General features: G+C 34.1%; 3 protein-coding genes across 4 annotated transcripts in view; 2 read left to right on the top strand and 1 right to left on the bottom strand.

The window, feature by feature from the left end:
* Nucleotides 1–1,549: 1,549 nt before the first annotated feature.
* On the bottom strand, nucleotides 1,550–4,060 carry LOC139510408 (uncharacterized). The gene is made up of 2 exons (XM_071296990.1): nucleotides 4,025–4,060; nucleotides 1,550–2,680 (listed from the first exon to the last, which is right to left on the bottom strand). The coding sequence occupies exons 1-2, from the start codon at nucleotides 4,058–4,060 to the stop codon at nucleotides 1,550–1,552; spliced, it is 1,167 nt and encodes a 388-aa protein (XP_071153091.1).
* Nucleotides 4,061–4,989: 929 nt separating this feature from the next.
* LOC139511233 (uncharacterized) overlaps nucleotides 4,990–17,278 on the top strand; it is a 44,262-nt gene continuing 31,973 nt past the window's right edge. Inside the window, exons 1-4 of one of the 2 annotated variants that reach the window (XM_071297816.1) lie at nucleotides 4,990–5,110; nucleotides 6,681–6,773; nucleotides 7,190–7,286; nucleotides 7,918–8,104. In XM_071297816.1, coding sequence (XP_071153917.1) covers nucleotides 5,078–5,110; nucleotides 6,681–6,773; nucleotides 7,190–7,286; nucleotides 7,918–8,075 — 381 coding nt within the window. In that variant the 5' untranslated portion in view covers nucleotides 4,990–5,077 and the 3' untranslated portion in view covers nucleotides 8,076–8,104. Of the gene's footprint in view, nucleotides 5,111–6,680; nucleotides 6,774–7,189; nucleotides 7,287–7,917; nucleotides 8,105–17,278 lie in introns of those variants that run through there. The other variant, XM_071297815.1, reaches the window with a different exon arrangement.
* The window catches only part of LOC139511235 (uncharacterized), a 29,228-nt gene continuing 25,381 nt past the window's right edge, over nucleotides 13,432–17,278 (top strand). Inside the window, exon 1 of the mRNA XM_071297821.1 lies at nucleotides 13,432–13,498. Coding sequence (XP_071153922.1) covers nucleotides 13,487–13,498 — 12 coding nt within the window. The 5' untranslated portion in view covers nucleotides 13,432–13,486. The remainder of the gene's footprint in view (nucleotides 13,499–17,278) is intronic.

Raw genomic sequence — 17,278 nt, 5'->3', positions numbered from 1 at the left:
TAAGGTTGTTTTTTTTATTCCAGGCAGATAACCTTAGCCGTATTAGGCTCAACTTTTTGGAACTTTTGGTACTCAATGCTTTTCAACTTTGTACTTGTTTTGGCTTTTGATATTTTTTTATATGGACGTCGCTTGTTAGTCCTGTTTAGACAAAACACGAGTCTGGCGTGTTAATTTATAAACCTGGTACCTTTTGATAGCTATTGTCCTATATGTTCTCCCATTTTTTGTATAGTAGTCCTGTCATGTAATGTTGTCATTTTAATGTTATATTTAACATTGCCATAAAAGAGGGAGGTTTGGCTAGCCACAAAGCCAGGTTCAACCCACCATTTGTTTCTTAAAATGTCCTGTTTCAAGTCAGGAAAAGGGCCATTGTTATATTATAGTTCGTTTCTGTGTGTTATATTTTAGTGTTGTGTTTCTGTTGTGTCGTAGTTCTCCTCTAATATTTGATGTGTTTCCCTCAGTTTAAGTTTGTAACCCGTATTTGTTTTTTTTCTCAATCGATTTATGGACTTCGAACAGCGGTATACTAATGTTGCCTTTATTTATTTATCTATTATAAGTATCTGCGAAACATAGTCATACTTCTCTCTGGTTGTTGTTGACGTCTTTATAATAAATCTAAGCGATGATAAATGTGTAATGATTGATATTTTAGTCTTTGATACATCATTTTTGTTATTAGTTATTGGCTTTGCAGTAGCTGTCAGTAACTGCGAGTACACTCAGATCTGTTCTATGTGTCTTTGGTGTTGTGACGGTGGATATATGAATACCCTGCCCCGTCCGGTCTGTGTTTTTGTTAATGTTTCTCTGCTTTGTATCGATCCAGTGAGTTTATCCTTGTCAAACTGATTTTTATAGAGTTTGGTCTTATGTAATACTGTTACACCACTGTCCCAGGTTAAGGTAAAGCTGGGCTCCTTCAAACATGTTTAACACCGCTACAATTATATTGTGCCTGTCCAAAGTCAGGAGCTGTAGTTAAGTGGTTGTGGCTGGTTTCATGTTTATCATATTTATTTTCGTCAATTGTTATGTTACAAATTAGGCCATGCATTCGGCCTTTAGTTTTCACAATTGAATGGCTTCATATTTTTCATGTTTGGACAGTTTATAGCCGATTTTAAGTTTTTTTTTCACTTTTGAAGGCCGTAGGATTGTCTAGCGAGAACATCCTGCACCTGGAGGCGGGTTTCAGCTTACCCTTAACAAAAATGTGTCTTAGTTAATTGCAAATGGACGTCACACTTAACTCTAAATCTTACAAAGGAGCGAAACATGAAATAAAAACCATACCAGACTAACAAATACTCCTTACTTGGGACAGGCGCAACCATATGCAGTTGGCTTATTGCTTACATATTTTGAGTATGGATGTAAGCACGAACACTTTATACTTTGAACAATTAACCATGAAAATGATTAATTGACTGAGTAATTTGTTGGGGTTGGAAACCACTTTTTGCAATCTTTTATATATCATGAGGACTAGTTTGTATTGGAGGAATACAGGGTACCTAATTTGAACCATCGACATTTCTTAGTGAAGTTGGAATCCTGGAAAATAAAGACCGGATTCGAATGCACCTGACAAGTGCAGAGTTCTAATATAAAACCTGAGTGATGAAAGGCTAGTGATCACTGTTACAGTAGATGCAAGGCTAGTGATCACTTTTACAGTAGATAAAAGGCTAGTGATCACTGTTACAGTAGATGAAGGGCTAGTGATCACTGTTACAGTAGATGAAAGGCTAGTGATCACTGTTACAGTAGATGAAAGGCTAGTGATCACTGTAACAGTAGATGAAAGGCTAGTGATCACTGTAACAGTAGATGAAAGGCTAGTGATCACTGTAACAGTAGATGAAAGGCTAGTGATCACTGTTACAGTAGATGAAAGGCTAGTGATCACTGTTACAGTAGATGAAAGGCTAGTGATCACTGTTACAGTAGATGAAAGGCTAGTGATTACTGTTACAGTAGATGAAAGGCTAGTGATTACTGTTACAGTAGATGAAAGGCTAGTGATCACTGTTACAGTAGATGAAAGGCTAGTGATCACTGTTACAGTAGATGAAAGGCTAGTGATCACTGTTACAGTAGATGAAAGGCTAGTGATCACTGTTACAGTAGATGAAAGGCTAGTGATCACTGTAACAGTAGATGAAAGGCTAGTGATCACTGTAACAGTAGATGAAAGGCTAGTGATCACTGTTACAGTAGATGAAAGGCTAGTGATCACTGTTACAGTACATGAAAGGCTAGTGATCACTGTTACAGTAGATGAAAGGCTAGTGATCACTGTTACAGTAGATGAAAGGCTAGTGATCACTGTTACAGTAGATGAAAGGCTAGTGATCACTGTTACAGTAGATGAAAGGCTAGTGATCACTGTTACAGTAGATGAAAGGCTAGTGATCACTGTTACAGTAGATGAAGGGCTAGTGATCACTGTTACAGTAGATGAAAGGCTAGTGATCACTGTTACAGTAGATGAAAGGCTAGTGATCACTGTAACAGTAGATGAAAGGCTAGTGATCACTGTTACAGTAGATGAAAGGCTAGTGATCACTGTTACAGTAGATGAAAAGCTAGTGATCACTGTAACAGTAGATGAAAGGCTAGTGATCACTGTTACAGTAGATGAACTACTTTCCAAATCTGCAACGGACTTGATAAAGTAACTTAACTTTGATGAATGATTCCAGAAACGAGACAACGGTCAGGTAAACACTGTATAATGGATATGAAAACCTTGCAAGGTTGAAATCTTCCCATTTTTTGTGATAAATGCATATGAAAAAAGTTTTTTTAGCAGTCGCTTAAGCATTTAAATGAGGTCAAGAACAATGGATGATTTACTCTATTAGAATAGTAACGCACGCTTCAAATTTGGGATATAAAAATAGACAAAATGAATATAATAGAAAATCTTAATAATATAGAGATCATATCAAGGATCATGACTTGACCGGCAGAGCAATTTTGGGCTAGTTGATGTTCTTGCCCCTCACATGGAGTGAATAAAGATGAGGAATTCGAAGTTTGCCTATCAGTATGCATTAAACAGTACACATTTGTATGCAGAAAGAATTTACATCTGAGATGTGCAAGACCTTTGTGAAACTAAATTGAAGTGCTGTGCATTTATTCGAGAGAAGCTGTAAGTTACTATTCCATTACTATAACGCCTAATGTAAAGAAGACTAAAATTATTGTAATTAACGGTTTAGGTTCAATTCATTATAAGTTTAGCATAAGACGGACGATTCCTCTGCAACAAAACTATGTTCTTTTTTTGTGCACACGACACTGACCTTGCTATGCACTTAAATTATGAGTTAATTAGTATTATAATAAGACATATCTGGAAACAAACCTTTTCTTTTTAATTTTAATTTTCATGCTTTGGGGTTTAGTGTGACGTCTTTATGACACTTAACTAGAACACAAATTTATTTAGGTGTTAGCTGAAGACCACCTCCGAGTGCTGGAATTTCTACCTGCATTGAAGATCCATTGGTGGCCTTCGGCTGTTGTATGCTCATTGGTCGGGGTTTTGTCTCTTTGACATATTCCCCATTTCCATTTTAATTTTATTTCAATGTATATTATGATTTAACATAACGACACTAATCCAATATATATGTTTACTGTTTGTGCTGATTTTCTCAGGACATGCTTGTTTGTCGAACCACAAAATAAATTATAAATTATATATCAGTATTTTCAATCGTTATGTTGGTACAGACTTTAAACATGTTGGATAGTAAAAAAAATATAAATATAAAAACACTTATTTGAAAGTGCTTGAATCATGAAGTTAGTTGTAAAATTCGACAGAAAGAAAAAAACAATATTTAAGGACGCTTTTCAAGTGTTTCAATTAATTTCGATTAAAGCATTTCTTTCAACTATAAGAATTTGTTTTGTTGGCGTCCTTATTAGATTGAACAAGTGGGAGGTTTTTAGCCAGACGTACAATAAGGTTAAAACCACCAATTTCGAATAATACCTGTACCAAAACAGGAATATGATAGTTGCTTTCCATTCTTGTCGTTGTTTGAAAAATTCTTACGATTGATTTTGTTTTGGTTTTTATGGACTTCCTTCTTTTTATATTTACCTTGAAGTTTAGTATTTTTTTTAAATTTTTTGGCTAATTTGTGGACAAAGATACATGATTACTTATCCAGGCGCAGCCTTTATGAAAAGACATGATATGATGCATGTTTTAAAACATAAGATCCAAATTATTTTAGTGTTCATTATGTGCTAAAGAGTTTGACGACACGAAACGTTTTAAAAGACATGGAACTGTACATAGTGGTGACAGAGGTTTTATTCGCTATTGTTGCAATAATGTTTCAAAAAGAAATATTCTAATGTCTGAAGCCTTGAAAAAGTATAAGTGTTCACATCAGACAGAAAATAAAAAGATGTGCTATGAGTGCCAATGAGACGACTATTCATCCACAATATATAAAAGTTAACAATCGTTAGTCAAAGTATTGGCTTCAACGCTGAGTCTTGTATTTACCGAACTACAATCAATAAAGGGTCCAACACGAGTAGTGTAAATCATTTCAAACAGGAAAACCAATTGTCTAATCTATATAAAAATCGAGAAAGGAGAAGAACGTATGATTCAAACCAACAAACGACAACCAATGAACAACAGGCTTATGGTTGGTGCATATAAATGAAGCGGGTTTAAACGTTACAAGGCGGCAACATTCACCCTAAACTGCCTACAATACCTGTATGACATAAAGAGACGTGGTATTCTTTTCAATGCGACATTCATCAATCAGAGATCAAATGGCGTCAATGTAAGCAAATAAAGGTCAACTGACGACCTTTAAAAATGAGAAAGTCGTACCGCACAGCAAACATTAAAAGGACTTTACAAGCTTTGTTTTTCGTTAAGTTTGAATATATTTCATTCACATCTGATAAATGTCGCTCTAATCACGGTTTACATGTTTGTAAATAGATAATAGTTTTCTGTAATTTGAATGTCACGATTTGGGTTGGAATCTTTCGACAAAGACACAACAGCTTGGAAATGAGAAAGTTTTGCGTCATTGATTTTTTGAGGGTCAGTATAAATTTCCTCATCTTTTAATCGGGCACTACAATATAAAATTAGAAGATGCGATGAATTTTAGCGAACAGTAGTTTGATTTCACTGCATTTGGACGTTTTGATCACAAGAATATTGGACGTTTTGATCAAAAGAATATTGGACGTTTTGATCACAAGAATATCTCCAGCTCATTAGTGTACACTTGTGTGTTGACATGCCATACCATTGAAACACTGAGGTTTTTCTATCCCCATATATAGATCTAATAATAATTCGACACCACTGATGAATTGTATGCACACAATAAAGTCTTTGATGATCTTTTATTCAGATGTGGTCGATATAATTCGAACTTTCGAAGGACCAGTTTTTTATGACTTCGAACGTTATACTGGTCCTTTACAGAGCGATTGCCTTATTTGCTAAACAAAGATTGTAATTTGACATTTAAGTCTACTTCTCAGATCTGTACTTGAGTCTTTTTGTTGTTGGGATGTACACGTACCCAGCTACATCCACTCTATGTAGTATTTGTATTTGTATCCATCTGATGAGTAAAGCCTTTTTCAACTGATTTTTATAGTTCGTACTTATGTTGAACTGTTAGACCACTGTCACAGGTTAGGGGGTTGGGATCCCGCTAACATGTTTAACCCCGACATATTCTGTATGTATATGCCTGTCCCAAGTCGGGAGCCTGGTTGTCGTTTGTTGATGTGTTACATATTTGCGTTTTTTTTAACATAAATACGGCCGTTAGCTTTCTCATTTGGATTGTTTTACATTGTTCTTTCGGAGCCTATAATTGCTGACTATTTGGTATGGGCTTTGCTCATTATTGGAGGCCGTACGGTGACCTATAGTTGTTAACGTCTGTGTCATTTTTTCTCTTGTGTAGAGTTGTCTCATTAGAAATCATACCTTAATTTTTGTTTATGTCATTTACACCAAGCTGTCACCTGTAATAAAAACATACACAATCTTCGTAAAAATAATTGTTCAACTGATGTACTAAAGAATTAGAAATGAAAGTACGGGTAGGCCTATAAGACACAATTATTATTGTACTTTAGCATACTTGTATAACTTTCTTTAAATCATAACCCAATTGCTGATTTGCTTATCTGTCTACTGTTACTTATAATGTCGTTGTGTTTGTTTTTCAGTGTACAGCTCTTATTCTGTAATATACTTCTTTATCTGTCTACTGCTATTAATTATACTGTTGTTTTTTCTGTTGCTATCAGTAGTAATATTATGGTGCTTTCTGTCTCTCATGCTTTTCATGTTATTTCTTTATATGATTACATTATCATTAATTTCTTTATTATTGTCTTTTGAGTGATTTAGTCTCATGGGAGCCATATATTTGTCTAATGAAGTTTTTATTACCACTAATTAAGTATCATTCACAGTATAAGGGTTTGTGTGGGAAATATTTGTGCCGATTTTCAACTTTATTTGCTTGTATGTTCAGGAAATTATGGTCATACGAGTATATGAATACAATAGCCTGTCATAATAACTTCCTGCTGCTACATTGTATCTTGACATATGCAAATTCTGTGTATTTTCATTTTAGATTTTAGCAGTTTTATTTCTTATCTATGCTTGTGTAAACTGTAACAACTACAGGAATCCAGAGATCCGGCATCTTCAACAGACCATGTGTAAGGTATATAGTTTGTACCGGTATATTTTGTAGACCTATGAACAATTACACAACGTGGTCAGAACTTAAAACTACTAGATATAGTCTTTTGTCAACCTCTAATATAAGATCATAGATTCATAGAAAATCTTATTGCACGAGTTTCCAATCAATTTATATATATGATCATTTTAGTGTGAATATTCTAGTATAAATTATACAATAACAATATATATTCATATTCACAAATAGAATTCAGAAATAATGGTTGTGTTATTATTTGGTTTTAATACCGTCATCTCAATAGTTGATTGGATGACATGTAGACTAAAATACACACAAAATGCGTATACATTCTTTTGAATATATCAATGTACTAAAAATACCTATAAGGAGTTTTTATAACCATTTACATCATACTTTGAATATTATTTGTTCAGGATACTAGTAAACACTGTATATTTGAACAAGTATGTGAAATCAGAGTAGCACAGTGTTTAATACCACCATGTCCTGATATAACTTACTGTGCTTCAAGTAAGTATCAATTATATAAATAAATCAGAATTCCATTATATTGACAGCGATGTGTGAACAAAACAAACGCAATAGGTAAAAATGTCACAAACAGCAACACGAACCCAATCTAAAACTGGGGTTGATATCAGGTGCTCCGGAAAGGTAAACAGATCCTGCTCCAAATATGACACCCGTCGTGTTTATCATGTTATTACAAAGCAGGTAAATAGTCTAATTCGGTCAGTCACATTCGTGAAAAGGGCACGGGGTTGTAGTAACGACATAAGGAACATATCAGATATCTTCTGTGAAACGAAAGCACACATTTACTAGCTATTATTCGAAAAAAGAACATATCTGTCGTAAGGTGAAAGGTCATTCCTCAGCTTGTGAATATTTTTAAGGATTTTTATTAGATCAAATTTGTTTTTATTGTCTCAATACAAACGATGCTGTTTTTGTTTAAATTATCTTATGTTTTATAAAGGTTATTCATAGATATTTTTTTCTTCAAAATAAATCATATGAAGACGTTAAAAACCATAAAAGACCCATGTTCAACTTATAGGGCGAGCAACCCTCCCCTATCCACACACACATTTACATCTTAAAGTATTAATTTAATTACAAGTCTTTTTTATATTTCCAGCATGGGGATCTTTGTCGAAGGGTGGTGCTTGTCCAACTGCAGACGACAACAGTGCTGGTACAGTTCAGTGTTTTGGAGATTTCGGATGTGGTTTAAATAACAACGATGTTTGTTGTCATAACCGTAATACGAAAACCTCGTACTGCCACACACCTTAAATGTTTAAGTTAAATAATTTTTAAATATTGTTACTGTTCAGTGTTGGAGGCCCTACGGTAACTTATAGTTGATAATATCTACGTAATACTATCACACGGAGTTTTGTCCTGGTGAGAGCCTCTTCCGTCGTTTAATTTTAATCCAAAAGTATCAAAGATATAACAGTATGATTCTTGATGTCCAAAATAGAAGATTCATCTTAAGAATTTGCATGATCGCAAAACAAAGTTTGAATATTGTAAAATATATTTTTTACTTGAGCCCCAGTATCAAACCAACTGCTGTTAGTAGCTACCTTATTTAGCTAGCTTTCTCCAGAAGCAAATTTGATCACGGATTTTCAAATTAGGAGCCGTTTTCAATTCTGTTATTCAAGTTATTTGTCATCCGAATGAAAATATAACATGCTGAATTTTTCCAAACACTAAGTTTTTCTACCCCAGGTATAGATTGCTGTAACATTATTTAGAACATATGTTTTACACAGTCTACTTCTATTATTACTTTTGATTTGAAGTCTCGATCCGCCGATAATAGAATTGTAATCCTCTGAACCAAATGTTCATTGATTGACAACAGATCAAACATCGTATCCTCTTTGTCACGGAAATGCTCGTACTGTTGAGTTCCGTAGGTACAATATATATAAAGTGGACTAATGATATGTTCACTTTTTAGGGAACTAACTTCAATTTCGATAATTCTGTCGCTGTTGTTACAGAGGTTAACAGCTAAATGTTCTAGGATATGCAAAATGCGATCCATTTAAGATGAGTGATTCAGGGTTATGTTCATCGATACATTTTGCATTGGTGAAATGATTCACATTAATCATCTTAAATGCTTCAAAATAATTGAAGCTTATAAGATGTTGTCAATAATTAGATATAAAAGGGGCGAAAGATACAAGAGGGGAAGTCAAACTCAGAGATCGAAAATAAACTGACATTACAACACCATGGTTAACAAAGAAAAAGACAAATAGACAAATAATAGTTACCATACACAACATAGAAAACTAAATACCAAGCAACACGAACTCTACCAAAACAGGGGGTGACCTCAGGTGCTCAGGAATGGTGAGCAGATCCTTCTCCACATGTGGCACCCTTCATGGTGCTGTTCATAGTAATAATAACCCGGTAAATAGTATAATTCGGTAGATCACATTCGTGAAAATGGAAGGGGATTTTAGTTACGACATAAGGAACATATCCGATATAACCTGTAAAATGGTTAGTCCATAACAGTCAACCAGCTCTTGGTTGCGTCCGTAAAATTTACGAAGGGATGATTTCAACTTCACCGTTTGGAAGTCTTGGTTTAATAGCTTCCTTATGAGCAGCAACAGTTATCATGGTTTCATTATAAGTCCAAAGCATACACAGTTATCATGGTTCATTATAAATCCAAAAACACCTAGCTAAGTAGGATACATGTACACAAGAATAAAAGACCTTTACAGTTCCGAGCTGTTATTTGTAATGTTTTATAAAAGGCGCATCGTTTTGACGGTTTATTAAAGAATCTAAAGAATGTCATAAGTATATTCTGTTTGGAAAGAAAATATTACAAAGTTTTGTAGAACCACTCGATTTATCTATTCCCCCGATATCAAATCGACAAGCACGTCTATTTTTGCATATGATTCTTATAAGTTCCATGCTTTTTGTATTACATACTGAACTCAGGAAATGGACATTCTTAATTGACACAAAGTGTAAATACTAAAATATATCAATTCTTGGCAAAACAAAACAAAACCAAACCCTTAAAAGACGATAATATAGAATAATAAGTAGTTTCGTTTCTGATACTGACTATATCATGTGGAATATCTAGACGAGCCCGTTAGGGCGAGTTAAGATATTCCACATGATATAGTCAGTATCAAAAACGAAACTACCTATTATTCTGTTTATCGGTAATTATGACGTCACACAATGTATTGCCTAATATTTTCAGTGATACAGCCAGTACGTTGATACTCGAAAATATTAGGCAGTAAGATCAAAGGGAAAATATACGAATTACCGATAATACAAGATATGCGAGTATTTGAAGATGATAATTGTTTAAACTGAGAAAATATCATGCATAAAATGTTGAGGTAACCATACAGTATAAAAATCCAAAATCTTTTAATATATATTCTTCACACTTCAACCAATTAAAGTTTTACTATTACGGAACAGATTACCTTAGCCGTATTTGACACAACTTTTTGAAATTTTGGGTTCTCAATGCTCTTCAAGTTTGTACTTGTTTGGCTTTATAACTATTTTGATCTGAGAGTCACTGATGATTCTTATGTAGACGAAACGCGCGCCTGACGTATTAAATTATAATGCTGGTACTTTTGATAACTATTTACACCACTGGGTTGATGCCACTACTGGTGGACGTTTATTTCCCGAGGGTATCACCACCCCAGTAGTCAGCACTTCGGTGTTGACATGAATATCAATTATATGGTAATTTTTAAATGTCCTGTTACAAAACTATGAACTTTTCGAAAAAAAACTAAGAATTTTCTTATCCTAGGAACAAATTACCTTGGCCGTATTTGGCACAATTGTTTGACATTTTGGATTCTCAATGATCTTCAAATTTGTACTTGTTTGGTTTTATAACTATTTTGATCTGAGCGTCACTGATGAGTCTTATGTCCACGTCGTCGGTGAGAAAAAACTACACGAATGGTGTGAGTTCAAATATAAGATCCATGACCATACAAGTAAGGTTTTTTCATGTTATATTCCTGTTCATTTCAATTATCTATACAATTTCAGACCATCACATAACATTCAAACGTTTCGTTTAAAGAAATATTTTTTTCAAGTCCAAATATAGTTGAAAAAAGAATCTTTTCCATATCTATTTTATTCTTATTTTCTGACAGTAAACAGAGAAGCAGATTAGTATATCTAGCATTAAGTAACATTCCTTTTTCTTGTCGTTCAGCAACCCTCTTATTCGAAGTGTTCGTAGAAAAAACAAATTCTCTATCATGGTCATTGCCGGATCAATGAATACTTATTTCAAACTAACATTAAAGTTTAATGCAAACCATGCATAATATTGTCGATCTGTAGTATGAATATGCCACCATAACCTGCCCGATCAAATAACAGAAAACAGCCCAAGGCTACCATTAGAACTTTAACAAGGCGAGAAAAAAATCCGTAGCCGACTTCAGCTGGTCCTTTAACGAAATTGTGGTCTATTTCAACGGAAATTGACGGCACACAAAACTTCGAATCATATAAATGAGGAAAAAAAAGAAAAAAAACCCCAACATACAAGACTTACAAAGGTCGGAACTAAGGTTATATAAAAGAATGCCTCGTCCTTTTTCTAATACCGTTAATCGGTACCAAGATACCAAGACTTTGTTGATAAATATTAAGTATCAACTTCGCAAATGATATATGATGGTCTTGAAGAATATTCATGTATTGTAGATAAAGACAATAGTAGTATACCGCTGTTCATAATTCACATTTCGATTAAGCAAAACACAAAACACAAAACCGAGGGAAACACCGGAACGAAACGAACACTGAACTGATGTAAATACTCTCTTGGTTTATCATCTTTGTGAAGGCTTTGCTGTGACTTCATTTGCTAACATATACGTCGTTAGAAAAGCTGTCTAATTACCAAACATACTACTTCTTCTATTTGTTTTTATAAACATACGTTTTAAAATCCAAATATAAATTTAAGAAAATTTCAGTGAGATCTGCGATTTTCTGATCAGATTGAATAACTGATGAATTGATCACCTCTCAGAGGCGACATCTTCCCATTAAAACCAACTAAAGGCAGTCGGCTATCGATACCGACAGTCTTGTGCTATCAAATTCAAAAGATTTTGATTTTTTTTTTGGAAAATCCATAAATAAACATATTCCTTTTTTCAATGGTTTGGTTTGGTGCAGATAAAGGGTAAATTAACTCATCATAGATACCAGGACTAAATTTTGTATGTACGCCAGACGCGCGTTACATAAAGTTATATGTAACGAACACACGATGTTTTTTTTTTAGGAAAGATTATAGGTTTGGTACCTTAAATTTCAAAATGTATAACAATTTAGTTTTCCACATCTTCTGTGCTAGAAAGAATTAAAGAAAAATGTAAAATTACAAAAATACCTCACTCCGAGGAAAATTCAAAACGGAAAGTCCGTAATCAAATGACACAATCAAAAACTCAAACAGATTAAACAGATGGATAACAGTTGTCATATTCCTGATTTGGGACAAGCATTTTTCTTATGTAAAAACTGATGGAGTACACCTGTTTTATAGCTAGCGAAGCCTCTCACTTGTATGACAGTCGCATATTCCAATATATTGACAACGATTTGTGAAAGAAGTAAACAAACATGATAGGTAAAAATGTCAAAAATTGTGGTACAGCAGTCAATATCTCGTTTGATTCTTTATCACTATAAAAACAGAGAAACATATAACAAAGAAACACAACAAGGAATATAGACAAAGCAAATTAGCAAACATGAAAGACAAAAATACAAACATTTAACATTGCAGAATAACACAATGACGCGATGTTTAAGTCCAGAGCCACGGGTGCAAAATAAAACAGAGGAAACACATTAGCTATAAGAGGAAAACAACAGAACAACATAAACTATTTAATATAAAATTTACATAATAGTAAAAAACATGTACAATGTTGCATAATTGATTTATAATCAGGTGATGAATTACTTTCCGTTAGTTATACATCATGTCCATATGTTAGGTACCCAGACGTCAAATACTCACTAATTGTACGCCTCTGAAATGCTCCTTGGGCTATCGACTTCTTATGGAACATCTGACTACCGCTGCGTTCACTGTTACTGGAGCTAATATTGATTCTTGACACTTCTAACAAACAATTTTTCGAGTTTTAAAGAATTAGTTGAAAACAAAATGGGTCTTTTTTTTTTATATCTGTCAATCCACTGGACATTTATAAAACATCATCCTATCAATTAAGCATATCTATTTCATTCTTAAAATATATAAATTACTAAAGAGTTCATTACTAAGAGTAAGAGTACATCTGCCATTTTGTTGGCATACATAACTCTTGTCGTATCCTTTATAGTTAAAATTTATTACAATCCGAAAATCCTCTTGTCCGAAGGCAATATTTATATAGTAAATGAATTCTTCATAGTGTTTATTGCCGGATCAATAGATATTATCTTCAAAAGTTACATTTTAGTTAATATGTTTATCGTGTATAATGTTGCATAAGTGATTTATAATCCGATAATGATCAACTTTATTTTCATTGTTTTACGTCGTTTTTTCAAGCTGTCACCTATTATAAATACAAACCAAAACGTCATATAGGTCATTTTACAACTGATGAATACAAGGAATAGAAATGAAAATACTGGTAGGTCTATAAGGACATTATTATTATCAGAATTATCTTTTATTATAGTTGATACTATGTCATAACTCAAGTATTGTGGTTTAACTTGTCTGTTTATTGCTACTACTTTCGGATTAATACAACATGTAGACTTTCCAACGCATATTCACGGCCGTAGTCTAGACTTGGTTATCACGGAATTCACGAATGGAGTCAATCTCGTTTCGTGTGAAGCAGGTCCGTTTTTGTCTGACCACTGCGCCGTAAAAGTGACAACGAGGGTACAAAAAGAGAACATTGTCAGTAAATCCATTTCATTTCGAAACTTCAAAAATATGAACAAACAAAATTCACAGATTTTAACTATATAAATTCGTAAAAGACTTAACAGGCAGTAAGGCGGAAAATCCGATGCCAGCCGTTGAAAACGAAAACGAACTTCCCGATAAATTTGCGGACTTCTTCATGAACAAAATAAAAACAATTCGTGATTCTCTGAGAGACTTTGACGATTACAAACCATTGTTCAAAGACGTTCCGTTATTTACATCATTTAAACATCTTTCAGAAGACGAAGTTAAGACCATCATAAATAAATTGCAATGTAAATCATGCGAACTTGACATTTTGCCTACGAAAGTACTTAAATCGTTCCTTAGTGAATTGTTGCCTGTTATCACAAAGTTAGTTAACTTGTCTCTTGGTCAAGGCGTCTTCCCATTAAGATGGAAGCAAGCGGTAGTCAGGCCTCTGCTGAAAAGGGCTGGCCTTGAACTAATTTACTCAAATTATAGACCAGTAAGCAACTTGTCTTTCCTGTCTAAATTAATTGAAAAATGTGCGCTATATAGACCGAATAAACACGTGAAAGATCATGATCTCCTTCCTACAAACCAATCTGCGTATCGTCAATTCCATTCGTGCGAATCGGCCCTTCTACGACTCGTTAATGACATACTCGATGGGATGGAGCATAAAGAAGTCACCGCTATGATCGCCGTTGATTTAAGTGCAGCATTCGATACTGTAGATCATAGTATTTTGATAAAAGTACTCGAATATCAGTACGGTGTAAATGGAACCGCACTTAAATGGATCGATTCCTATTTGAGACCTCGAAGCTGTCGTGTAAATATCAGCTCTACAACATCATCAGAGCGACAACTTGAGTGTAGCGTACCACAGGGAAGTAGCTTAGGTCCCTGGCTGTATTTAGTCTACGCCGGAACTCTATTCGACATTATTCCACCATCTAATACTGTGTATGGATTTGCCGACGACCATACTGCTAATAAACGTTTCGTGCCAACATTGACGAATGAGATGGATGCAATTCGTGACTTACAGGACTGCGCTGTTCATATAAACACCTGGATGAACAGTAACAAACTAAAAATGAACAATGCGAAAACAGAGTTTATTCTCTTTGGCAGTCGACACCAACTCTCTAAATGTCAGACAAAAGAAATAATCATTCGTGGAGATGTTGTAAAATCAAAAACATGTATAATACTTAGGAGCTTTTCTGGATGAGACTCTAAACTTCAAAGACCATATTACTAAAAAATGTAAAACAGCAATGATGAACTACTACAAAATAAAGTGCATAAGATCCTATCTATCGAAAGAAGCAACTGAAACTTTGGTCTTATCTTTGGTTATATCACATTTAGATTATTGCAATGTTATACTTTTTGGAATTTCACAAACTGATTTATATAAATTGCAACGTATACAGAATATGTGTGCCAAACTTGTGTTTAACCGTTCTAAGTATGATAGTGCCAAGCAGGCTTGTTTTACTTACACTGGCTTCCGATCAAAGCCATAATTACATTCAAAATCTTAACATATATGTACAACTGTCATGTAGGTAATGCACCGTCATATTTGATCAATTTGTTAAATCCTCAAGTGTCGAAACGTTCATTAAGGTCGTCAGAGTCATCTATTGGTTGTTATGCAGTCCCATATAACAAAAAGAAAACTTTTTCAGATAGAAGCTTTAGTACTATTGGGCCAAAATTGTGGAATGAACTAGGTACAAATGTAAGAAACTCTGAATCTTTGGATACTTTTAAATGTCGGTTGAAAACATTGTATTTCGAAAATTATTTTGAACTTTTCTGACTTTTTTCTTGTGTATCACAGTGTATATTTTCAATTTTTGGTATAGTACATACATATTGTATTTTTGTATAGTATTTTTGTATTTTATATGTCATTTATGTACAACGCCATTGAATACATATTGTATATGTAGAAATAGGCGTTTAATTAAGTTTTCATGTTTCATGTTTCACTTAAACGTTAGTAATTATTTTTCTGCTAGTATTTAAACTTTTGTTGGTTTTTTTTTTCTTCCGACTTGGAAGATCTTTTATATATGTTGATATTTCATTTTAAAATCAGCCGTATTTTGCACAACTTTTTTGGTTTTTGGATTCCCAATGCTCTTCAACTTCGTACTTGTTTGGCTTCATGAGCGTCACTGATGAGTCTTATGTAGACGAAACGCGCGTCCGGCGTACTAAATTATAATCCTGGTACTTTTGATAACTATCTGTATATCATTGTCATTCAATTTTGGTTCTTTAAAACAATTGTCCAGTAACACACAAAGATTTTCGTTATTGAAATTATTATAATCCTACGACTGTACTAGTATTATAACTCGTCATCAAGCTTTCCCATGGCTACATTGTACCTTGACTTAAGCACATTATTCGACTTTTTATTTCAGATTTCAGCAGTTTTATTCGTTATCTTTACAACTACATGTCATAAAATCTTCACGCTGCTTCAAAGTATCTTTACATCAATAAATTCCTTTTTGTTTTCAGAATTTTGCAGTTGTATTTGTTATCTTTGCTGATATAAACTGTAGGACCTACGGGACCTACGGGAACTTCGGAAACTACAGGAACCCAGAGATCCAGCGTCTTCAACAGACCATGTGTAAGGTATAGAACATAAATGGATCATTGAGAAGCTTAATATTTCCTTAACAATACAATGTGATTAAAACGTTTAGCTGATTCTATACAGTTATCTCCCTGTAGTGTTAGGTACCAATTAACACAATTATTTATACATCCTTCCATAGTTTTATTGGCTTTGGTCTTTTTTGTATCATTGTCTGTCATTTGTGTTTACGTAATTTGTCTAAAGACTGTATACAGGCAAATTTGTGTTTCTTCGTTTACATATCATTTTTTATAGTGATTAAGTCACCATACAGCCTTCAACAACGAGCAAAGTCCAAAACGCATAGTCAGCTCTAAAAGGCCGCGAAATCACAAATGTAAAATAATTCAAACGAATGAAATAAAGGCTTACTTAATGTAAAAAAAACCCAAAAAAACAAATATGTAACACAGCAACAAACGACAATCACTGAATTACAGGCACATACTATCAGAATCAGGAAGAGAGCCGTGATGTAGTGGTTAGTGCATCGGACTACTAACACAAAGGTTCCTGGTTCGATTCCCGTCTGGGATGAAAATTTCAGGAACTGAATTTTCGGCTCTTCCTTGAAACCATTTGCGAGTATGGTCTCGAGGAAACGATGATAGTCCGTTGGAAGGGGACGATAAATGACTGACCCGTGTTAAGAGAGAGCCATATCTCTTGCACGTTAAAATCATCCTTGTAGATTTTGAAAAAGAGCAGGCTAATGCCGCTACAAAGCAGCACTCGCACCTGCAAAGTGGAAAGGAATTAGTATAAGTTGCAAAACTTGTTTCCCAATCCACTATAAATAAATATGTTTAAACTACTATCAGAATGAGCCGGGGA

Source organism: Mytilus edulis, chromosome 2 (genome assembly GCF_963676685.1).
Source record: "Mytilus edulis chromosome 2, xbMytEdul2.2, whole genome shotgun sequence".
In the NCBI taxonomy this organism is placed as follows: Eukaryota; Metazoa; Mollusca; class Bivalvia; order Mytilida; family Mytilidae; genus Mytilus; species Mytilus edulis.
This window is presented reverse-complemented; position numbering and strand designations above follow the sequence as displayed.